General features: G+C 38.0%; 1 protein-coding gene and 2 non-coding genes across 4 annotated transcripts in view; 1 reads left to right on the top strand and 2 right to left on the bottom strand.

Annotated features, from left to right (window-relative positions):
- The window catches only part of LOC109101400 (proprotein convertase subtilisin/kexin type 6-like), a 75,131-nt gene extending 73,129 nt beyond the window's left edge, over nucleotides 1-2,002 (bottom strand). The window contains exon 1 of one of the 2 annotated variants that reach the window (XM_042727322.1): nucleotides 1,410-2,002. In XM_042727322.1, the coding sequence (XP_042583256.1) occupies nucleotides 1,410-1,565 (156 nt within the window). In that variant the 5' untranslated portion in view covers nucleotides 1,566-2,002. The remainder of the gene's footprint in view (nucleotides 1-1,409) is intronic. The other variant, XM_042727321.1, reaches the window with a different exon arrangement.
- Nucleotides 2,003-24,674: 22,672 nt separating this feature from the next.
- On the bottom strand, nucleotides 24,675-24,748 carry trnan-guu. The gene has a single exon. It is a non-coding gene; the product is annotated as a tRNA-Asn (tRNA).
- A 1,221-nt stretch (nucleotides 24,749-25,969) lies between these two features.
- trnak-cuu lies at nucleotides 25,970-26,042 on the top strand. Its single transcript has one exon. It is a non-coding gene; the product is annotated as a tRNA-Lys (tRNA).
- Nucleotides 26,043-26,244: the final 202 nt, after the last annotated feature.

Consider the following 26,244-nt stretch of genomic DNA (forward strand, 5'->3'; position numbering starts at 1 on the left):
AAGGATAGAGGGGCAATTCTGAACATACTGCAAGAATATGAAGCAATACAGCCGTCAACCAAGAGAAACACAAAGGCTCTTCCAGTATTTGGAAATCCTAGTGGCTTTTTGATACTTGAAATTTTTAAAGGCACAGCATACAATTTTTGTAATATCACACATAGAATTAGTATGTCACTGAAATTTATGCTTTGAGCTATGTCTGGACTCTTTAAACCACAACAAAAAAACAAAGTATTAGCCAATCAAGTGCTCAGGTTTGTTGGTGCATGTTTTTAGAGATTCCAATCTTCCAAAGCATTCGGAACACATTTGAAAATAACCAATGGAACGTCACATAAGCAAGTCGCATTAAATAGCTACAGCTTCACATGATTTGGGGCAATCACCAAACCAGTCGCAATTTATTATTGGCTGCCACGCCAATCAAAAACTATCAAAACACAAAAGTACAATTATATTTTCTTCAGTCAATGTCAAAAGTGATAATTTTACATATTGTTGAATCTATGTAGTTTATGGTATTATTAATACATTTCAATGTTTAATTAAGTTAACTTTTGTACAATTAACAGTTTTGCCGTACTTTATTGTGAAACATTGGTGCTGAAGCACAATCAGCTGAACCTAGCAATCAGCTATATGTTTAAAAGCACATTCAATCATTTTTTACCATCCTGAGTTATCTTGTTCCATTACTATGTACACTGAGTTAAGTAATCGTGTAGATTTCCAATAAGCTTTTGTAAAACCTTGGGACACTTTTCATTTGTATTAAGAGGGTCATTGGGCCACAGGAGAAAACCTGTATTGATATCAGCAGGTCCGCTCTGTTCTCTTAGTCTCGGAGCCACAAAATTGTAAAAATAATCGTCTCTTCATCACGCGAATGAACTTGTTTCATCTTACTGTTAGACATTTTGCGCAATTACTTCGCTGAAACTAAAAACATGCGCGTGAAAGTTGCTTCTCATGAATATTTAATTAGCCAAGCGCTAAAACAGTTAATAATTGGTTGAATTGCTAAACAACTCACCGTATCATTCTAGCACCGAGTTGTTTACATTTTGGCACGACGATTTTTAGCTGCTTACCAGTTAAAAAAAATAAATATATATATATATATATATATATATATATATATATATATATATATATATATATTATATATATATATATATATATATATATACCTACGAACCGCTGCGTGCGAAGTATGAAAGCCCTAAGCAGAGCATTTTAGTGCGTATTAAACATTTGCGTAACATTTAACCACTTGTAACATTTAACATTTGCGTAATTTATGCATGACCAAACTTGTTTTTGGTCATGTAACTGACAGATGCGTTTCCCATCATTTATAGTAGCCTAGCCAGGAAAATAAATTAGAAACACAAAAATATGCTTACCTGACCCAAATTAGTAAAGCCATATTTTGAAGCGAGTTTATCAGCTTCCACTGGTCCTTCAGGGATCCGAACAGCCCAGTGATTGGTGTAAACGCGAGAAAGCGACGCTTCCCAAAGCCAAAAAGTTGACAAAACAAAACCAACCAACAACCGCATATTGTTTGTCGATAGTCCAGCCGGTTAACTTTGCGCTAAATGATTCAGGCAGGAGCGATCGCCTCCAAACTCAGCAAAACACGAGCCTGTGGATGGGCATCAAACCTTCAGTTATGGCACGCAATACATCCAAAACATCCCTGAATTACTCCTGCATTATTATCTCCCATCACCACGCTGCATCCCTTTTTATCGCTTCATTTGGGAGCTCTAGTTCAGAAAACCTGATATATGTGTCCCGTTTCTCGACAGATGGCACGCCAGCCGATATAAGCGTGGTCATATAAGCCTGGCAGGACGGAACGAGTGCGCGCTACTATTGAGGTTAGCAGCACGAGCCTATGGCTATAGTGTTTGCGCGCTGCACTTTGCAAAGTGTTTTACATACTCGACAATAAAGGCGTTTTTATCCAGACAAGTGGCGTGCAAATTGTATGAGGCATGCATATCGTTTCCTTGGAGCTGATATACAAGTATATTTCTTACTGTTTAGAGATGAGTCATGACACCTGTCAAGACCGTGTTCAACCCAAATTGAAAAGAAAGACATAATTATATTAATCTTAATTTTACAGCCATCGCTAGATTTATATATATATATATATATATATATATATATATATATATATATATATATATATATATATATATATATATATATATATTTACTTTTCATTTATGCATAATATGACCTGCACATGTGAGAACTGTATCCAACAGTCCCAAAATTATTTGCAAAAAGTTAAATGCATTAGATAATAAAGTGTGATTTTCAACTTTTCATTAGCATCTCACTTTATGCACCAACTCACGCACCAAATAAATAAATAAATAAATAAATAAATAAATAAATAAATAATATTTAAATAACAAAATAATAATTGCATTTAGTCACCCTAATTATGCTGAAAGTGTTTGGAACGACAGGAGCAATGCTCTGAATCTGGTGTTTTAAGAGCTCAATTGACATTGTCCTGTTGCCAGTATTCTGATCTGATGAAAATGGTGCACATCGTAACCAAACTGATAAAAAAACATATACAGGATCTAAAAGACCACATTAAAAATCTGAGATTTTTTTCCGTACAGTCCTGAAAATAAAAGTTTTGTTGTCAGCTTGAATGCTGCTATAATGAAATCAAAAGAAGATCCAAATACTAAGAAGTTATTTTAAGTCACCCTCAGGCCATCCAAGATGTAGATGAGTATGTTTCTTCATGGGAACAGAGTAGGAGAACCAATGGATGCTCTGCAGTGAATGGGCGCCGTCAGCATGAGAGTCCAAACTGCTGATAAAAACATTACAATAATCCACACCACTCCAGTCCATCAGTTAATGTCTTGTGAAGTAAAAATATTCATTTTTGTAAAAAACAAAAATCAAATCCATAACCAATGGAGTTTTTGATTCACAAGACACAATCTCATTTGGATGGCACCCATTCACTGCGGAGGATCCGTGATTGCCTGGAGGTGATTTCTCTGCAAATTTTAATTTGTGGGGTGAACTATTCCTTTATTTAAATTAGAAAATGCAAAACAGATGCATTTTTCATTGGTGTTCTCAGACTTTAGATCCCACTGTAAATTATTTGCATGATGGCTGCAGTTGTAATGCATGCAAAAGATTAGTCTGTTATGTCCTTCTTTGTTTTCTCGGTTTTATTAACTCAAGCTGAATAACAGCACTGATACAAAGTGAATTCTAAGCCAAGTTCTGTTTCAAAAAACGGTGATATAATTCTCTTTTTCTACTTCTATCCGTACCATCTGTGCCTTCCCTGCAGAGTTAGAAAAAAAGGCCAGACGCACACGATCAGGATATCTCTGTTTATGAGAAACAACACCAATAGTCTAACTTTAGACGCCAATTGCCAGATTCAGTGTCAACACAGCTAAATTTTACAAAACATACAACCATAACGATATCCAAAAGAGCCAAATGTTATGTCTTCTTCTAGATCTCTTCCTTCGATGTAAGTCTAAGGATTTTTTTTGCCTATTTTATTATACATCAAGCAAAAATAATAGGTCTGACTGCTTAGAAAAGGAATAATACACCTCCTTTCAACAAGCTGCACGATTTGAAGTGGCACAAACAATGCATGATGAGTTACACGCTTAAGGTATAGCCTCAGCAAACATCACTAATAAAACAACAGATGACCTGAAATGAGATTCTGTTAAGTAGCAGGAGCCCATTTTAAAAGAATGTAAGCTCTGTAGTGCTCGGCTGTATATATTCATAGCTCTCGTTAAACCTCATAACCTCAGAAGACGTTTATAGGATAACAGCGGGGCGCAATCCTCCTTGAAATATTGTTGAGCATTATCTGCGCTGAAAGCTGTGCTTTAAAGGAAAACATTTCACAGTCTGGATTTATTTCATGGGTATTATGCATGCCTGATCAGCCTCGCTCTTCGTCTTGCCCCCCTGAAAATAGAAATGCAAGTTTCTCTTGAAAAACGGCGTCGTGTCATGAGTCTGAGGTATTCAGGCGTGACGAGGTCGAGCTTATTCGATTCTTCCAGCAGATCATTTGGCAGAGAGTGAAATATCGCCGTGGCTTTTAGCGCTGGCACTGAGCAAGTTTTTACTTGATCATCCTGAGCAATGAAGGGGAATAATTGAGCATTATGTCATTTGAAGCGTGCTGTCGTGTTCATTTTTAAAGTTAAACTTTATCTCGGAGGGAAAGCACCACACTGTCACCTTTACTCAGATGTCCTTTGTGATCTGAAATAAGGCTAGTATGACATTTAATTTACAGTTATTCATTCAGCAGACACTTTTATCCAGAGTGACTTAAAAATGAGGAAAACATAAGCGATCCATCCTGATCGTAACATGAGAAATGCTGCAATATAGTCTACAACGTTACAAAACACAGAGGTTCAGTCTGTGCATGTTTATTATAGAGTTTCGTTATAATTTATGACTTAACCCACCATTTTGTGTAGAGTTTTTGGTGCATTATGGGATTGTCTTGTTTGCAAAGGATGCCAAATGATGTGTCATGGAAGGCAGCATAATCTTATTGTTTACCTTTTGGAAAAACGTTTGAATTGTAAGCAGATATAATATGTTTGTCAGGTTTTAAAAATGGATGGCTCCTTTAGCTAAAGGCATTTATTCAAAGAATAGTTCACCCAAAAGTTACCCAGCCTCAGGCAATCCGAGATGTAGATACATTTGTTTCTTCATCAGAACAGATTTGGAGAAATTTAGCATTAAATTGCTTGCTCACCAATAAATCCTCTGCAGTGAATGGGTGCCATCAGAATGAGAGTCCAAACAGCTGATAAAACCATCACAATAACACCAATTACTGTCATGTGAAGTGAAAAGCTATTGATTTTTCCAATGGAAAGGTCATCTTATCTGAATTAAGAGAGAAATATGCACAGATTGAGCATCATTTACAAGTGAAAACCTTCTAAAACAGTTCTAAACAAATATGTTGGAAGATTTTGACGTGAGAGGACAACAGGGGATTAACTTTTTCACAGCGTTATTATGGATTATGGACTTGTGTTTTAACCGGAAACCACAGGGTAAAGTGCTTTTGTCACCATCTCACCTCCCCAACCCCTCAAACACCCCCCTCCCCAACCTTACAACATCACAGAAAAACTGTCTGAAACATCTTTTTTTTATGCAATTCAAATCTATTTTGTGCAGCACAAGACACTTTTCACACACACTCGTGTGTACATAATCCCACAAAAGACTCAGTAATCATCTTGCACTGTTCCCCAGCCAGCTGCTTGACTTACGATGTTTCATTTTGCACATGTACAGTGTTTATGTGTAGCATTTGTATAGTTTGTATTTTATGTATAGGTAAACATTTATATTTAGTATATTTAAAGTCAAAATCCAGGTTAGTTGTGTATAGGTATAGTATAGGTGAAGCATTCGTAGTCTGTATTTTTTAGCTTATGTATATAGGTAAACATTTATACATAGTATATTTATAATCAAAATCTGTCAGTAGGTCAGTTGTGTATAGGTTTATACTGTTTTACTTCATTGTTGTATGTCTGTATTTATGTAGCACCGTGGTCCTGTGAGGCACGACATTTCGTTTCACTGTATGTCCACACATGTAGTGGAATGAAAATAAAGCTCAACTTGAACTTGAAGTGTTTTAATGATGGATTTGTTTATTACAAACGCACAGCTTTTCTCTTCACATGATGTTAACTGATGTACTGGAGAGGTGTGGATTACTTGTGGATTATTGTGATGCTTTTATCAGCTTTTTGGACTCTCATTCTGACAGATCCATTGCTGAGCAAGAGATGTAATGCTAAACATCTCCAAATCTGTTGATGAAGAAAGAAACTCATCTACATCTTGGATAGCCTGAGGGTGTGTACATTTTCAGCAAATTTTAATTTTTGGGTGAACAATGCCTTTGAATGAAGACAGCTGTAAAAAATAACCAGAATAATTTATATAGACACCCTATGTTGGGTGAAAAGGCAGGCTTTAGGATTTTGCAGTTTTTCTAACCTTGCACTCAAGGTCCATATTGTACGTGCTGCAATTTAAATGCAAGCACATCTTTATCCTGTATTATTTTCCTCCAAAATCACTTTAAACTCCAAATGGGGTGGTTGCATAATGTTTTTTGCTGCCCACAAAGCAGATTTTGGCAGGTAGAGTTGGCTTGCGTGTTGCTCCAGAGATCTTGGCCAGCTGAATTTCTCATGATTTCTTCAGTGCTGGCAGGTATGTTAGTGTTAGAGGTAAACAGGTGGATATGTCAATCTGTCACTAACCTGTTTATCATAGTGCTCTTTGCACATTTTTCTGCATAAAGCTTCTTCTGTATGTAGTCATCACAGCTTTGCATGGCTACTTTTTATTTTGGCATTATAAGATTAAAAATTAGATCCAATTTAGTGAGCTGGATTTCTCTGTGGTTTGACTAAATAGAGACCTGTGTTATGTCATATCTAACAGCATCTCACATCTGTTGTACATCTTGATGAAAAATGCAGAAACTTGAGATGTCTTGATGCCAAAGTGTACTTTCAGAAGGTCACAGAAGAAACCACTCAACTAAAAACTACTATCAGTGATTCTCTCCCACTGAACAGGGGTGCGTTTCTTTAAAAGCAACTATGGTCGCAAGTTCTGTCATTACCAATAGAGTTCAATGGAACTTACAACCATCCATAGTTGGCTAATGCTTTTGGGAAATGCACCCCAGGATAGCAAATGGACCATGCTAGTAAACGAGGCTTTCAAAAGCAAAATTAATTCACTTCCAAGGGAGTGAAAGAAATGTATCTCATATTATTAAAAAATAAATAACAGACACAGTAGAAAATATTATATAAAATGCATCTAAAAATATTAAAGGAAAAATATTGTTTAAAAATATACTTTTGTCTAAAATTTTAGAAAAAGTTGTGTCTGCTCAATTGTGCTCCTTCCTAGAAAAGCTAGTTCATGCATTCATGACCTCTAGACTGCACTATTGTAATGCACTGCTAGGTGGTTGTCCTGCATCTTCAATAAACAAGCTACAGGTAGTCCAAAATGCAGCGGCTAGAGTCCTTACCAGGTCAAGAAAAAATGATCATATTACCCCAATTTTACAGTCTCTGCTCTGGCTACCTATTAAGTTCCATATCAGTTACAAAATATTATTACTTACCTACAAGGCCCGTAATGGTTCAGCTCCTGCGTACCTAACTAGTCTTCTAGCACTTTACAATCCATCCCGCTCCCTAAGGTCGCAAAAGTCTGGACTTTTGGTAGTACTTAGGACAGCAAAGTCCACTAAAGGAGGTAGAGTTTTTTTGCATTTTGCTCCCAAACTCCGGAATAGCCTTCCTGATAATGTTCGGGGTTCAGACACACTCTCTCTGTTTAAATCTTTAAAATTAAAGATTAAAGACTCATCTCTTTGGCCAAGCATTCAAATAATGCATCTCATAATCTTGGACTGCAGTTATATCTGATCAAATGCTCATTATTATTCTTAAGTTTGGGTAAAACAAATTAATTGTACTTGGTTGGAACAGCAGCTACACTAATTATGTCTCTATTTGTTTCTCTGTTTTTGTGGCAACTAGGATTTACACAAGCTTCAGTCTGGATCCAGAACACCTGAGAAGAGATGATGCAACCCCTCAGAGGACCTCAGATAATGCCAACCCTGAAACAACATACAGAACTACCACATTTTGCTTTAAGTTTGATTGCATCTTATAATAATTGCTGTTAATAGTGTTCATCGTCTGTTTGATAACGTCTTTGATTTTTCCGTACATTTCTGCCATATGTACGTAAACTGACAGTCACCACTGATAAACTACTTCTAAATATTTTAGAAACGTAATTTTCTGTAAAGTTGCTGTGCAATGATTTGTATTGTAAAAAGCGCTATACAAATAAACTTGAATTGAACTTTTATATATTGTATTATTATATAATCTCTATCTTTCTACACTCATATCAAAAATAAATTTCAACTTACACAAATATAATTTATTCTATATAAATTATTATATATGTGATATAAACAATATATACATTTATATTATATATTGCAAAACTGTATACAGTTTGAAAATTAGTTCTGGATTTACTGCAAATTATTGGAATAAGTCTGATTACACATTTGTCTTCATTCCATTGCAAAATAAATGTTTCTGATACAGAATTTGATTTTTTGTTTCAGGAAATCAGGTTTTAATTATATGAGAATGCTGCCACCTACCGTTTGAACGTAAAAGTAAAAAACAAGTGATTAACGTCATATATATTTTTATATACATTATTGTGCTTATTATAGCGATGTGTGTGTGTGTGTGTGTGTGTGTGTGTGTGTGTGTGTGTGTGTGTGTGTGTGTGTGTGTGTGTGTGTGTGTGTGTGTCAGTGTGTGTGTGTGTGTGTGAGAGAGAGAGAGAGAGAGAGAGAGAGAGAATTAGAATTAAATCATTATATTTTGCACGTAATTATGATAGCATTACAGGTGTTGTGCCGAATTCTTCACCCCTGCCAGATTCTGCATCCCCTCGTTGAAATCGCTACCTGATTGCCTAATCCCAACCCCACCCCTAATCCTAACCCCTCCCCCACACCTACTCCTAAACCTACCAATACCAGGGGGTGCATAATCTGGCAGGGTGCAAATTTCGGCACTACACCGGCAAACGTCCCAAATTGAGTCGTAAAATGAAGTCAGTCCAGCAATCTCAAAGACATCTGTTTACATCCACAGAAGTCCCTTTAGATTTAGATAAACACAATTAAATTTTCCCTAGTTTAATAGTAGCGTACATTGCTCTGTCCCAAGTAAGACTTGCGTTCCATGAATCTGAAACCTATTTGTCTTGCTAAGATTCGTCCCAGCTTTCTTTTGATTGGAGTCATTTGCAATGCGATATATAGCACTGGCATCAGGTTTGTGAAATCCCAGCACAACCTTGAGTCTTTCTTGGCACAAACCGCCCATTTTATACAGATTAGATCAGTGATTATAATGGACATGAGTTTGGGATTAAAAATCTACAATTTGTAAGCAAGCCAAGCACTGAGCACTTGTGACAAGTGTTTGGTCCTCAGAGCAAACTCACGAAACGTGAAACACTGCTGGAGATAGTTTTTTTCTCTCTCTCTCTCTGGAAGCCTCTTGCTCCTTGGACCCTCTTTAAACTTATTTGTAGTTTGTCTGGGAAACGGTACAAACCAGCCTGTAGTAACAGAGAGTCTCTTGAGCAGTGCCCAGGTAGGTGAAATCTGTTGGTCCGTGTGTTGGAACCCGAGGCCAGAAAAAAATCAAGACAAATATAGGCCTACTAATAGGTTCAAGCGATCTAGCTGTTTCTAACTATTATGATTTGGGATTCAAATCAACATGTCTTCAACAGTTCGAACACAACCAAACTGGCTAAAGAATCATACCCTTGATTTTGTTATGGTGAATATCTGAAGGCCATTTCTGAAGTCTTGAATTCGGCATACACATTCTCAGAAAAAAAGTACAAAGCTATCAGTGACAGTTTTGTAGCCTACTTTTTTTCTCCGAGAGTGTAGGCTACTATACATTCCCTAATTATTTACATGTAGCTACAAATGGGTCATTCAAAAATATTTTAATACAAGGTTGGCCAGAAGCAAATCACAATGTGTTTTTATATTGAAATGTTTCAGTGAAGTATATGATGGCAAGCATTTATACATTTTCCAGGTAATTTATCCAAAGTCATTTAAGATGCGGTCAGAGACTCCAGTAGCTTCAAACACCTGTCTGCTGCTCAGCAGTGGCTTTTTTACAGCTGGCATTACAATACAGTTCATTTGTTTGACAGAAACTTAATAAATCTTTATCTGACCAAGATCTTCTGTGCTCTAAGTCACTCACAAATCTTTTGACAGTTCAATAATTTCAATTTGCTTTTCGTGAAATAGTTTGTTTTGATGCCTTTTGCAAGACATTGCATTGTTTCATACTTTTCATCTTCAGAAAGATCTTTCTTCCTCACCATATTTCATGAGAACTGTGACTTGCTTAATAATGTGGAACAACCTCTTCAAGAAGGGTTTCCATTTACCTAAGAAGACCTGGCAAACTATTGACCAAACCTGTCTGAGATTGATACCAGTTATCTAAAAAGATGTGAAAAACAACACAAACAAAAATCTGACTCTTTATTGTACCGAAATCCTATTGATATATCACTTGCATAATAATTTGGAACGCAGCGTAAAGTATTTTTCCAGAGTGTGGGTGGGCCGGGCCATCGCTTCACGTTCACCTCCAAAGAGCACATTTTTTTCAGAGATGCTCCAGTGAGATCAAGACAGCATTTCTCAGCTTAATATATATAATGCGCACACTCACGGAGACCGATTCCACAGATCATCATCCGTATGACAGCCCAATTACAGAGTCTGCCAGAAAGAGTCTTCCACAGTGGTTCTTGAATGAATCTAAATTAAGTGTATTTTGCTTAAAAAAGTACAATTATCTGCCAAATTCTCTTATACTTGTCATTTTGCTTATCTAGTAGGCCTAAATGCATCTTGATTTAAGAATTTTTACATATGTGACCCTGGACCACAAAACCAGTCATGAGTAGCTTGTGGTTACGGGTTCAAGTCTCGTACCCGCAGGGATTGTAGGTGGGGGGAGTGAATGTAATGCGCACTCTCCCACCTTCAATACCACGACCGAGGTGCCCTTGAGCAAGGCACCAAACCCCCAACTGCTCCCCAGTCACCGCAGCAAAAAATGGCTGGCCACTGAGTATGGGTCACCATACTTGGCCACATGCAACGTCACTTTCACTTTTAATAGCCAAAGATACATTGTATGACAAAATTATCGATTTTTCTTTTATGCCAAATATCATCAGGATATTAAGTAAAGTTCATGATCCATGAAGATATTTTGTAAATTTCCTAATGTAAAAATATCAAAACTTACTTTTTGATTAGTAATATGCATTGCTAAGGACTTCATATGGACAGCTTTAAAGGTAATTTTCTCAATATTTAGATTTCTTTTTTTTTGCACCCTCAGATTCCAGATTTTCAAATAGCTGTATCTCTGCCAAATATTGTTTGTTTGTTTCTTTCAGATGATGTAAAAATCTCAGTTTACAACAACTGTCCCTTATGACTGGTTTTGTGGTCCAGGGTCACATATTTTGACTAGAAACAATACAAAATAATAGGTAAGTTAAGTCCTCAATATATATATATATATATATATATATATATATATATATATATATATATATATATATATATATATATATATATATATTGCAGTGGGGTTCAGTGCCTTGCTCAAAGAACTCACCTCAGTCATGGTGTTGAGCAGGGCCATGCACAGGGTGGTGGCCAGGTGACTGCCCCTTTGCCCTCATCGGCTGAGCTGCCCCTCTCACCTATCCCCTCATTACCCCAGCTCAAAGCTGTCTGTTACCACACCGCTAAATATTTGCTGAATCCGCTCCGTGTTTCCCGCTGCTCCACAGCATCACTCACAATCTGTGTGAATCTAATCAAATTATTGTAATCAAATTATTGTACCTGAGCAGATATAATATAGATAAAACCAATTTTTCTGTTGTTGGCACACTTTGTATAGACAAAAATAAATAAATAAATAAATGCCTTCACAAAAAAGAAGACAGAGAGAGAAAGTGCGTAGGGAGGCTGCTAAAGGCAGTTCAACATTGCAAACATGAATACAAAGCTCCAGCAAGCCAGCATGCAGGTAAATCATCATATAGAATATTTAGCAGTTTGTCACACTTTCATTCTTGTAATTAAGTATATTTCCCATTATAATCACCTGTCTTGATACTAGTAATCCAGAACACATCACATTTTATTAAAACCATATTAATAGTAGGCCTATAAATAGTTAAAAATATAGTATAAATGTTCTAAATTAGTTGTTTATTAGTAGCTATATAATATAGATTTATGCAGTAAAATATTAAATTAAATGTCTAATACTTATGGGGAGAGTGGGGTAAGATTAGCCATTTTTTACTATTGTGGTCCTCAAGATAATTTAAAATGACGCAGAAGTACAATTAAAGTATCTGTCCTATCCAAATGAAAGTATTCCTATCATTTTAAATGATCGGAATGTATCTATGACAAAGGGTTCTAAAAATATGGCTTCTTATAAAAAAAGTGTTCCCATGGCTCAGTTTAACCCAGGTTTGGGGTAAGTTGACCTGAGTCGAGTCAGTGGGTAAGATGCACCATCTGTGTTTAAAATGAGCATCTGACCAAATCTGATTCAAACCCATGTGAAATAATAATTTAAAAACTAATTTAATCATTTCCTTTTACAGACAGTCATATTTCTTTTCTTACAGTTAACTTTAACAACATAAAATCAACCAAATGAAGTTTAAATTTCAATATTTAACTGTTTGCATTTCTGAAACAATATGTTGAACACCAGTATTGCTGAATGAATAATAAACAACTGATAAAATTATATATCCCTAACCTAAAGTAATGGTGCAATGTGAAATAATTTAACAATGCTCATTCCTCCAAAACAAAGAAAACATCTTTCACAAACATCTGTATTTGTCTATTTTAAAGTGATTAGTGTATATAATGAGTGGGGTTACTATAGCACAATTCCCACCCAGACCACACTAATCTTCAAACCCTGGCTACAGCCATGGTGCCTTCCATTCCCCCCATGTGTTTCTCCTTTTCACAGTCTGGCAGAAATGATGGGTGGTTCCAAAATACATGGTCACATGTCATAAAAAAGTGTACAGTTGTCAAGATGCAGGGGGTGGGTCAACTTACCCTCTGGCTCAACTTATCCCACTCTCCACTTCTTCCATTGAAGATGAGACAGAAGCAGGCTCAGAGAGTGAGGGAGAGCCCACTCTTATCAAAACATCTACAATAAAGTAATAAATAATTTAGTAATAAATTATTACAGAGTGGGCTATCTTCTCTTTAAATTGTATATTTGTAACAACTGGATAAGTAAGGGATAATGTACATCCTGCCGGTTGTTCTCACAGAATAAACCCCAACAGGGTGATCAGGACTTCAGGTCTTGTATCAGCCTGAAGGGGTTTATTCTGCGAGAACAACCGGCTGGATGTACATTATCCCGCATATTACATGGCTACTTGCCACATAAGTAAATAATTAGATGCAAAATATTGATTTGAGTTGAAATTTTTGAATGCAAAGCTTCCATGAAGACAGCAGTTGCAAGCAAGCGGCAAATTCAAACTAAACGGACATTTAAGCTAAACTGAAGGAGTGGATGCCGAGTTGCTATATCCTTCATATTGATATTAACTATATTATTACATTATTTCTTGTTTGACTATTAATCAAGTTATGGCAAGAGCAAAATGTGTAACCTTATGGGCGCTTATGAGATATTAAAGAATCCTGCTTTATGCTGTACTTCTACTCTCTAAGATGATGACTTCATAGTGTGTGTGTAACAAACCATACTGATAAAATTCTAGCTAGGGCTAGACGGCCTTGAAGTTCTGATATGTTTTCTGCGTATGTGTGTTAGTATCTGTCTGTACAGGGAGAAGCTCAGACAGTCCCAGGACAAACGTTCAACTGCCAATGTCCAGCTTATCAGATATATACGTCTTTAGAGAGTTTATCTAGGTTTTGGAACCTATCAGAATTTTGTTGACTTATGCATTGACGCAATTTGTATCCTCTGTCTGGGTATAATTGTTGCTGATTTTGAATTGTACGCAGAGCGGCCTACGAACTCCGTCGAGAGTACTGAAGCTGACTTCTGCTGATGAAACTGCAAACCATGTTCTTCAGTAAATTTTTCTTTAATTGAACGCATCTCTGACTCCTGGTCTTCATTGCGACACATCTGGTCCTTGGGTTTTAACTGTAAATTCCCTTACAAAACGGTGCAGTCAAACCACGTATTACACAACATTTCACCACAAAATAATTAAGGCAATAAAAGAATTAAGACGAAAATGTTTTAAAACATTTATAATCCATTACAGCGTACAAAACAATCGTAGCAAAATTGCAGCAGCTGTGTTTGTATGGAAACGAGAGCGAGTCCGCGATACCAGGATGACATAATTAAACAATTGTACACCATTTTGAATCGAGTTTTAATATTTTATTAGCTAAACAAACGCAAAGCTTAGTATATTGCTTAAAATAGTTCAAGCAAGAGTACAGCGTCGACTGCTGTTACCCGGATGAGACTGTGTTATTAGCTTTTACAGCTTGTTATCGATGGATAACATATCTCGGAATGTCGCGACTGACCAATCAGAATCAAGTATTCCACAGAGCCATGTAATAATTTGTATTAACAAGCACCCACCCTCCTTGTGTCCCTTGTTTTGGTTTGGGCCACTGCCCCTCAAAATGTCTGTGCACGGCCCTCTGTGGGCCTGATAATTTTATGATTCTCAGATATTACGTCACTCATCCACATCAGTTTGATTTTTTTTATAACATGCTATCAGTTAAAAGAAAAAGCTATTGGTATGCTAAAACATGTTAGAAATGTGTTAGAAAATATGTAAATTCATGCTACCAACTGGCTAAACATGCGTTAAAACATGCTAGCAACATGCTGGTAATGTGCTAAACATGAGTGGATGCAATTTTAATCAGATCCACAGGGTTCCCGGTGTGAAGGAGACTACATGGTCCCTAATTTTACAGGATTACTGCAAGAAACAGCAGTTGATCCTGGCTAATGCTAACCTGCAGCTGGTGAATGTGAGTCAGAGCAGTCTGATGCAGTGGCGTAATGTAAACAGAGCGACAGCAAACCTGTGCTGCCACAGAAAAACATGTTCACATTGCACCCTTTTAAAATTATTTTATTTTTATTTTTTAAGTAATATCTATACATGTTCTGCTATTACAGTTACGTTCATTAATTTAGCATTATTTATGGCACATTAAGTACACCAAAAATAATGATAATATATTGTGAAATATCATAAAATTCAGTTTAATGAGTAATTACATCAGAAGCAACAGTCTTTTTGCAGACTATACTTATCAGACAATTCAACATGTACACAAATCAAAAAAATCCTGTTTATCATGTTGCTTGTCACTTGCTATCAATGTGTTGGACATGTTAACAACGTAGTAAAACATGCTAGCAATGTCCTAAAACAGGATAGAAACATGCTAACAATATGCCAAAACAATGTGTTAAAATATGCAACATTAAAATATGCTAAAGCATGCTAACAAAAACTAAGAACATGCCAGCAACATGTTAACATTGCCTAGCAATCCCAGCAGAGGACGCTTGGTGTTTTTTAAGTTTTCTAGTTTCTTAGCAGGTTGATAAGGTCTAATGGGCTCTGAACTAGTAATATAATATGGTCTGGTTGAGTTTTTATTGGTCTGTCTTATCTGAGTAAACTTCAAACTTTAAACTTTTAAAAAGCTATTTCAAACTTTTAGACAAGACTTTGTCAAGTCAAAAATCAGTCCTTAACTTTAACTCAGGAGTCTCCAACACGTCACTTGCGAGCTTCCAGTAGCTCATGGCCTGATTGAAGGTAGCTCACCAAGACATGTCGGCCATGAGGTTATTTTAATTATCCCGTTTCATATATTAATTATCATTAAACCCATTTGATTATCACGATTTTAAAAACTCACAGTAAATACTGCTCAGCTTTAATAAAAGTTATTAAGAGTCTCACGCAGGTGCAACATGCAAAGTAGTTTTGTTTTGTGTGAAAACATGACTGAACACAGACTGCTGAGGGAAATTATATGAAAGAATGCATGATTGAATTATTTGTATGAATGCATAATAGAAAACCGACTGTCTTCAGAAAGGTTCCATGGCATGTGCTTTCCATCTTCCCTCCGTGTAATAAAGCAGTATTTAGCAGCTTTGTTTACATTGGTTTTCGTGGAAACAGCTCTTTTCTGCTGTTCATAAGTGCCACCTGGGGCCAGTTGCAAAAACCATTTAGACTAGTCTTAAAAAGTCAGTCATCTCATTTTTTTTTCCAAGACTGGTCATAGTTTTTTAAATTCAGTTATGAAAAGTTAGATTGGTCTTATTTGTATTGGAAAAGTAAGCCTGATTACCCCTTGGCAACTGCTAGTTGGTCAAACTAGTTCTTAAGACACAAGGTGCGTCCCAAATCACGTACTAATACACTATTGTATTTCAAACCAAAAATTTCAAAAAGAAAAAGTGCACATCAAATACCCAGATGATGCACTTAAATAACCAAAAAATTAAGCTGAACACTTCATGCACTCAGCTGTCGCAGTTTTAATTTCATAGCAAAGGGGGAGGGGCTATCAGATTCTGATTATTAATGACAAAATAACCTTATAAAATCCATATACTTCATGGTTGAGTATATAGTGCATAAGTACATACTGTATGAGTGCATAATGCATCATTTGGGACGCAGTAACAGTCTTAAAGGGATAGTTCACCTTCAGTTGCTGGTCCCCATTGACTTGCATAGTATGGGGAAAAAAACACTATGCAAGTCAATAGGGACGAGCAACTGAAGGTGAACCCTAACCCTAACCCATGTGATTGCGAATTCAGTTCTCTGAAGTAGTTTATTGCACTTGAATAGTCAAATACACACACAATTATGCCAAAATGCCCAACTGTGTTTACATGTATTTATGACTTGAAAACAGTTGGGTGAAAACCGGATGTGTATCAGTATATTGGGTCTGTGCATTCAGTGCAAATTTACTCGCTGCTGTCTGTCATTAATGGTAATTAAACAACAAAACAAACAGTTCATATCTGAGACAGTGAAGACTATGCAGTGTTTTAATTTGACACTTTTTTCACATTTTTCACTTTTAATTTTACAATTTTGCAATTTCTGTAGTATTACATTGCTGTATTATTATTATTACCATATTTGTTATTACAGTGTTAGACCATTCTGTTTTTGTTTCAAATTAAAAAAAAAAAAAAAAAAAGTAAAGAAAATAAATAACCCAGGCTAGGAAAGAGCAGAGGCAACACATTAGTTTGTCTATATGAAGAGATTTATTTTATTTGTATCATTCATCTATTTAATTATTGTGAATTGTTTTAAAATTCCAATTTATTTTAGTTATTTAAAAGATGCAAAAAAAAGTTACACAAAATATATTTCAATTTCAGAGAAAAGTGCAGCATTTTGTCTGAGAAATAATAAAAGGAAACTTTTCCAATTCCAATTAAATCTCATTGTTTAAAAAAAATTTGGAAAATATTATATTGTAAAACCAGTATCATGAATCGTATCGCATTGTGAGTTGAGTGAATAATCACTTTTATTCCCATTACACTGAGTTGCAAATATAAAAGTCTGATTACAGTTGCATCTATGTATATATATTTAGTCATTTAAATGCATGTGTGTATGTGTCTTTGTTCCTTTTCATAAAAGAGCTGTTTGGTGTTGACTACCTCCTGAGTCTGACTGGAAAGCCCCTGACGGTGGACCCCAAGGAGACAGAGGACATGCTGGAGGATGTGAATGAAGGCAAGGAAGAAGAAGACGAGGGCTTCGGGAAAGACCATGACATTACTTTGTCAAGTCTATCTGATGACCCAAGCTCCTCTCTCTGTTAATTTTTTTAAATTTACTGTTCGCTACTGTGTTGCTATTTATTCCAGTCTGACCATTTCCTAAAAAAAATTATCTATGATGTAATCAACAAAAAAAATTTGATTACCCTAGGTTTTTTGGTGTTGTTTTCTTATTCAAATTGTAAATGATCTAACTAAACAAACTAATAAGTAATTAAGGGAAACTGTGCCCATGAATTTGTCATTGCATTATGTATCCTATGCAGTGCGGGGAATTATTATTGCACATTATTGTCTATTAAACATAAAACAACAGGACAAAAACATAGTTGATGACTAAAAAATAATAATTTCAAGACTTGTGTATATATAGCCTGTCAGGTTCTTGCCACAAGCTGGACAGAAAACCCTCACTTTTCACAGGTGGTAGAGGCATCCACACCATCAACCGATGGGTGAAGAGCCGGTCAAGTGGTGGTGTCTGGGGTTGGTTTCCTCACAGAGAATAAAGGGGTGATGGCAGTCCTCACAAAGGCCATAGATGGAGTCCTCAGGAAGGAGGAGAGGGTTAGGAAGAGAAGGAGAGAATGCAGAGGGTGGAGGAGAGGGGCTGGGGGTCTTCCGATCCACTAAGTTGGGTTTTAGCAAAGTCAACTTTGATCCACCAAAGCGTGACTTAGTGAACAAAAAATAGAAACAAAGTTAATTGCATGATGGAAGTTACATACAGCATTTTACAAAAAATAGAAACAAAGTTAATTGCATTTGAGTGTGTGGGGTGATAAATATGTTGCTAATTGCATGATGGAAGTTACATACAGCATTTTCATTTCATTATTTTATTTTACTTTGAGCATAAATCTGTTGTGCTCCTATCAAACAAATACAAAATGATACAAAGTAGGTTTTAGAGGGGGGCAGATGCAGCAGTTTCAGGAGCCGTGTCTGAAGCAACAGGACACTTAGTGGCAATCACCTAATCTGGTAAAACAATCACCGAAGGGCATAAAATATAGTGAAGCAGCATTTTAACAGACATGTGATGCTACATTAAATGTCATTTTTAAATAGATTACCATATTGGTGTGGAATCAACAATTGCAGGCCAAAGAGCCTCCAAAGAGGTCTGTTCATGTGCCTGCATGGGGCATTACTCAAACTGAAAAGATAATAAATCATTGTTTATTTATATTGTTTGCAGTTTTTTTATGTTGTTTGTGTACTATTTTCTGTGTGATGTGTGTTATATTTGCTTTTACTTATTGTGGGGTTAATTTGCTTCTGCCCTCAACCTGGCCATCTCCCATGACCTTGTGGCTCTTTAGCTTAATGCTCATCAACACATAACATGGAAAAAAACATGGATTTCATGCAAAATCCTTCTTTATATTTAATAAAAAATGGATTTGGTGCAGAGTATTTCGGCCGTGTTGCGAGCTCCGAGTAAGGCAGCTCGTCTCTGATTATGATTTTAAACTTTGCAGTTTTTCGTCTGTTTTACTTGTTTTTTTGATTTTTTCTACGTGTTGGATGTTGTCATTTGTATAACTGTCTATCGATCAGACACGGTGTCGCAATTCCCTTTGTCTCCAGAATGTGCGTGAACATTGGTTCCTACGTCGCGGAACGCGTAAACCGGACTTTGAGTTCTTGAACGCCGGCGCTTTGTTTGAAAAGACACCGCATCAGAGCCCTTTGTCTGGGCTGCGCGGGCGCGACCGAGGAAACGCCGCCGGAAAAAAAAAGAGGAAAGAGAGCCGGCGTCCTCGTCAGACTCAGACGTCGTCCCCTCCGACCTCCTCTCCCATCCATTTTGCTGGCTAACGTTCAGTCACTGGACAACAAACTTTGCGAACTGCGGGCACGTATCTCATACCAACGAGAAACAAGGGACTGCTGCATTATTTGCCTCACAGAAACCTGGATGTCTGCAGTGGTTCCAGACTCAGCCATCGAGCTTACGGGGTTCTCCGTGCACCGCTCGGACAGAACGAAAGAGCTCACAGGGAAAAGCAGAGGTGGGGGCGTTTGTTTCTTTATCAACAACTCGTGGTGTGATGAAAGGAACCTACACTCTATTAAATCCTTCTGCTCCCCTGATCTGGAATTTCATTTGCTTCTGTGTCGACCATTCTGGCTACCGAGGGAATTCACAGCGGTCATATATGATTATAATCACCGCTGTTTACATTCCCCCTCAAGCCAACACAGACCAGGCATTCAAGGAACTGTATGGGAATATAAGTGAGCAGGAAACCGCGTACCCAGATGCAGCATTTATTGTTATGGGGGACTTTAACAAAGCCAACTTCAGAACAATAGCTCCGAAATATTTTCAACACATCACCATCAACACGCGTGGTGATCGTGTACTGGACCACTGCTACTCTCCTTTCCGGGACGCCTACAAATCTCTCCCACGCCCACCTTTCGGCAAATCGGATCACTCTTCCATTCTGCTGCTGCCTGCTTATAGGCAGAAACTGAAACGGGAAGCACCCGCCCTCAGGACAATTCAGTGCTGGTCGGACCAATCAGACGCTATACTACAAGACTGTTTTGATCACGTGGACTGGGACATGTTCCGGGCAGCGTCTGATGACGACATAGAGGCGTACTCAGAAACTGTAACGTGTTTCATCAGGAAGTGTGTAGAAGATGTAGTGCCGACAAAAACAATCCACATCTACCCCAACCAAAAACCGTGGATTAATAGCGATGTTCGAGCAGCCTTGTCAGCGCGGACATCCGCTTTTAAATCCGGAAACGCTGATGATCGCAAACAAGCCAGTTACGATCTCAGGAAATCCATCAAAGCCGCAAAAAGACAATACAAAAACAAAGTTGAAGAACAATTCAACACCAGCGATGCAAGAGGCATGTGGCAGGGAATCAATAAAATCACAGACTTTAAAGGGAACAAACCAGCTACTGTGAACATTGCCGCCTCTCTACCTGACGAGCTGAATAACTTTTATGCTCGTTTCGAGGCTCACAACACCGCCCACACAGAGAGCGCTCCCGCAGCTGCTGCAGAAGAGGTGAGTGCACTCTCCGTCTCTGTCGCGGATGTAACCCGATCCTTCCGACGGGTGAATATCCGCAAGACTGCGGGTCCTGATGGCATCCCAGGCCATGTGCTCCGAGCATGCGCATTCCAGCTAGCCGGTGTTTTTACAGACATTTTCAACCTCTCCCTCTCTCTCTCTGTGGTTCCCTCATGCTTCAAAAAATCCACCATTGTGCCCATACCAAAGAAAAATAAAATCACATGCTTGAATGACTGGAGGCCTGTTGCTCTCACACCCATCTTCAGTAAGTGTTTTGAGAGACTCGTCAGAGACTACATCTGCTCTGTGCTGCCTGCCTCACTGGATCCGCTACAATTTGCATATCGTAGCAACCGTTCTACAGACGATGCTATTGCTTTCACTCTACACACTGCTCTCTCCCACCTGGAAAATAAGAACACCTATGTGAGAATGCTGTTTGTGGACTACAGCTCAGCATTTAACACCATAGTGCCTGCCACACTTGTTGCGAAGCTCCAGACTCTGGGACTAAACAGATATCTGTGCAGCTGGATACTGGACTTCCTAACAGGCAGAAGCCCAGGTGGTCAGAATGGGCAACAACACTTCATCCCCGCTGACCCTCAACACTGGTGCTCCTCAGGGCTGTGTCCTCAGCCCGCTCCTGTACTCCCTGTACACACATGACTGTACAGCCACACACAGCTCCAGCGTCATCATCAATTTCGCTGATGACACAACGGTGATAGGCCTGATCACCGACAACGATGAGACGGCCTACAGAGAGGAGGTGAGCACCCTGACTAAATGGTGTCAGGACAACCACCTCTCACTCAACATCGACAAGACCAAGGAGCTGGTGGTGGATTTCAGGAGACAGAGCAGAGAACACACACCCATCACCATCGACAAGACACCTGTGGAGCGGGTAAGCAGCTTCAAGTTCCTCGGTGTTAACATCAGTGAGGATCTCACCTGGTCTACACACACTGATGCAGTGCTGAAGAAGGCACATCAACGCCTCTTCTTCCTGAGACGGCTGAGGAAGTTTGGAATGAGCCCCAGCATCCTCAGATCGTTCTACACCTGCACTATAGAGAGCATCCTGACGGGCTGCATCACTGCCTGGTTTGGAAACAGCACCTCTGGCAACCGCAAAGCTCTGAAAAGGGTCGTGCGAACTGCCAGCCACATTGTTGGAGGTGAGCTTCCCTCCCTCCAGGACATCTACACCAGGCGGTGTATAAGGAAATCCCGGAGGATCATCAGTGACTCCAGCCATCCTTCCCACAGACTGCTCTCTCTGCTGCCCTCAGGAAGACGTCTCCGCAGCATCCGATCCCGCACTAGCCGACTGAGGGATAGCTTTTTCCCTCAGGCTATCCGACTTATGAACAGTCTGAACTAATACACCCTACAGCATACTCCACAATATGGTATGCCACACACTGCACTTTAACTTTGACAGTTCAACACCGAACTATTTAACACAATAATCTACCTGCTACCACTGGATTCCATCCAATGCACATCCATAACATTTCTGTATCCAGCCCACGTACACTTAGCATATTTTCATGCGTATATATGTCTACATAATCTAGAATGTGTACATTCTGTGTATAGTGTATAATGTGTAGTGCTAACTGTATGTATGTACATATTGAGTAAAATGTGTAGTGCTAACTGTAAGTATGTCCAATAGTACACTGTGTGTACTGACTATATGTATGTGCATATTGCATATTTTCACCTGTTGAAGTCTGTATGGTTATATGTTAACTGTTTCTGCAATTTCTGGTGCACGCTCCCAAGAATTTCACTCACCAAGGCACATGTGCTGTGGTGATGTGACAATAAAGTGACTTGACTTGACTTGACTTGATAATGTACGCAATGTTAGGTTAGCATTAGTTATTGTTAAAAAGAGGATAAGAGACATAAAATATATGACCAATTAAGTGTGGGCGATATGACCAAAATATCTGTTTTTTAGAATAAACCGTTTCTCAAGCGCTTTCCGTGAGTGCGATTCATGGACACTGTTGCCAACTCTCGCGAGACAAGCAACCACAGCTTCAAAAACAAGCCCAAAACAAGGCCAATATATATGTGTGTGTGATTTATTATCATCAATATTATTTATTATCAATTATTTATTACCAATTAATGAGCCTGCAACATATTAAACTGAAACTACCCTTTTATCGGAAAAGCAAAAACATAAGTTATTTTACAAAAGTTAGCAAACTGCAACATATTTATTATTGCACTGATTGGCTATTAACTGTGAGCAGACAAGAGTGTCAATCAATGCATTGGAGAATACAGTGAACATAAATGAAAAGAAACGAAGTTGCTTGTCAGGTTTTCCTAACAAGGAACCATATTTAAAAAATAAAAATAAACTAAAAAAAACGCAACCCGCGACCCGGGATTTTTTCACGCAATTTTACAAAAAAAAAATAAGCCCAAAGTCGCGTATAATACGCGGACTTGGCAACTATGTTCATGGATTCAAGACGGTGTGAACACAAACAAAGGCGTTTTATTCATTCATACCTCGTCCAATTTCGCAATGGAGAGCGAGCTCAGCGATTGGCTCTGGTCCAATCTCGCAATGGAGAGCGAGCTCAGCGATTGGCTCTGGTCCAATCTCGCAATGGAGAGCGAGCTCAGCGATTGGCTCTCGTCCAATCTCACAATGGAGAGCGAGCTCAGCGATTGGCTCTCGTCCAATCTCACAATGGAGAGCGAGCTCAGCGATTGGCTCTCGTCCAATCTCGCAATGGAGAGCGAGCTCAGCGATCTTGTTGTTTACAAGATAATAAATTGTTTTTTTTTTGGAAAAGCATTTTAGCTGGCTCAATGCACAATTAAATTACTTTTTTTCACTTGACTTTTCAAATCTTAAGGCTTTTCAAGCTTTTACAAGTGTACTTTAATAAAACATTATAATGTAAGCACCTCAGTTTTGATTACAGTTTCTAATTTGAAAAAAAAAGCCATATGTGGATTACAGTTTGAAAATACATGTATAATATTTTAGTATACATCAAGAATCAATGCAGCAAGCTTTTTATACCTTATTTATACCTTATTTTTATAAATCGATAGACAGGTTTCAGGGTTTTATGCCCATCGCTGGAGAGAAGGGCCTGTATACAGTGTGAGAGCGCGGTCTAGAGGCGAAGTCACTCAAACCTCGTGTTTTTTGTTTTGACACGTGAGGACATGTAGCTGGAAACTTCAGATGCGCCTTTGAAATATAGACAACGAAACGGCATGTATACAGTACACTACATTATATGTTTTACACATAATTGTAAAGTTGTTGACTAGAGAGCTGAGAGGATGCGCGCATCAGAAGCATCTCAAGCATTAGACCAATGTGACAAAAACCATAACGCATGTCCGACACAAATGTTTAATGTCACGATTGTTACCATCTATTCACATTATTTCATATACAGCCGGTCGCATTTATGCATTGGTTAGCCAGCAAAGTTTCATATTTAAAACTAGTGACGCGAGAAAGCAAATTGTTGACAGAAACAAAAACATATCACAGAGAGTGCTAATAGTTGAATGTTGAATGTTATATTGGCTCAAGAAGATTCTGAAATATTTCCATTTAATATGGTTAGCTGTTTATTATTATTATAGTTTTATTGTTATTATTCTGCTGCATCCATCTTTGTGAGCCTCACCCAAGCAGTGTTGTTTACTAGATGCAGATACTCTTGAAATGCAGATAGATATCCCAAGTAAAATAACAGTCGGTGACATGATGTAAATTTGCTGTAGACAAATATTTTATCTCATGCATTCTTTTTATATATATATTTAAAAAAAATAGAGCAAATGGGTTTATATGATTTGCATGTTTATTAAATTATGATAACCTCCCCTGAACAATAAACAGATTCGTTGTTTACACCATTTACAGACTTGGGCTTCTAAAATGAATCGTGAATTTTTAATAAAATGCAAAAACTATTTTCGTCCCTGGGTGGGCTCGAACCACCAACCTTTCGGTTAACAGCCGAACGCGCTAACCGATTGCGCCACAGAGACGGGATGACATGAGTTTTTATTGTAGTCCTTTTAGTAGGCCACTAGATGGCAGTGGTATAACACAAAGATATTGGTTTCTTAGTTGTTTCACACCGCTAGGTGGCAGTGATATGAAGCATAAAGACTTGCGTCCCTGTGTAGGCTCGAAACAGCAACCTTTCAGTTAATTGCCGAACGCGCTAACAGACTGAAATTTTACTATTTTCATTTGCGTCTCGCCGCTGTTTCTTTCGCAAATTTGTTCTTTAATTCGAACAATACACGTTCTGGAGTAACTTTGTGATGGTCTTGAAGTAAATACACTGGTCCCAGAATACCTAACAACAGCACCAAGTGCAATCATGATTTCAGGCCCATCCACAGTTCATCACCTTGTATTTAAACACATCCTCCCCTTTCCTTACATAGAGGTGGAAGGTTCACAACACCTCATCCTCACAAACAAGTCACTCTTCCCCAGGCCATGAATTATGCGTGCAGTGACATCACAGGAGACCAAAGTCAGGCCTTTATTTGCCATGCCAGAAGATGCAGATTCTCCAAGATTTCAGCTAATCAAAACATACATTATGATGTGGCCAAAAACCTTTGGGCAAATCCACAACACAGGGTTGATAAAAACAGAGAAGTGCAGCGAGGAACACTCCAGGTGACATTTTACTGTAGGCCTACTGTAGCTTTTTCAAATCTTTTTTTCTTGTCTAATTTATTCTTATTTAAAGTTTTTTGGAAAACCTGCTGAGTAGATTATTTCATCTATAACTTTCAAATTTTGTTTAATGATTCAACTGTACTTTTCTCTCTAGACTATAACAAAGATGTATGAATGTGGAGAACCATAATGAAAGATGCATCATGTGTTTTGAACAACTATATTTAATGATTGTATCGACAACTAAACAGTGCAACTATGGGTACGTTGCGTGCGGGTGATCTAAAGTAATGTTCCTATGATATTTCATAATAAATGCGTTTTTTGAACCAATGCTTCTGCAAATGCAAGGCTTCGTTAAAGATATGAACGCAAAGTTTTGAACACTGGACCGCCTGTGTTACAAATAATGGCTGTTTTGAGTTTTGTGTCTAGAGTTTTGAAAAATGACATGAAGGTTCTGTTATTAGTGCAAAAACGATTGTAAAAAAAAATCTGTAAATCTATAGTCACTAGTGTGTGATGACTATTCTGTTAAAATTCCGTTAGCATAAGCTTGTTAGCATGTAGCCCGGCTAGCTCAGTCGGTAGAGCATGAGACTCTTAATCTCAGGGTCGTGGGTTCGAGCCCCACGTTGGGCGATACGTTTTAGATAGAAACCCGGGTGAAAGATTGAGTCTGAATAATCTGAAAACTACGGAGCCCCTTAAGGTTCATTGTGGTGGAAAAAAATCAGAGTGAGTGAAAAAATTTGGGGTGGGAGGAAAAAATATATTTTAAATTTTTTTGCGTTCTCTCGCAAAACTTTTGCGTTCCCTCGAGAAACTTTGCGTTCCCTCGCAA

The sequence above is a fragment of the Cyprinus carpio genome, chromosome B7, assembly GCF_018340385.1.
Source record: "Cyprinus carpio isolate SPL01 chromosome B7, ASM1834038v1, whole genome shotgun sequence".
Taxonomy (NCBI): domain Eukaryota; kingdom Metazoa; phylum Chordata; class Actinopteri; order Cypriniformes; family Cyprinidae; genus Cyprinus; species Cyprinus carpio.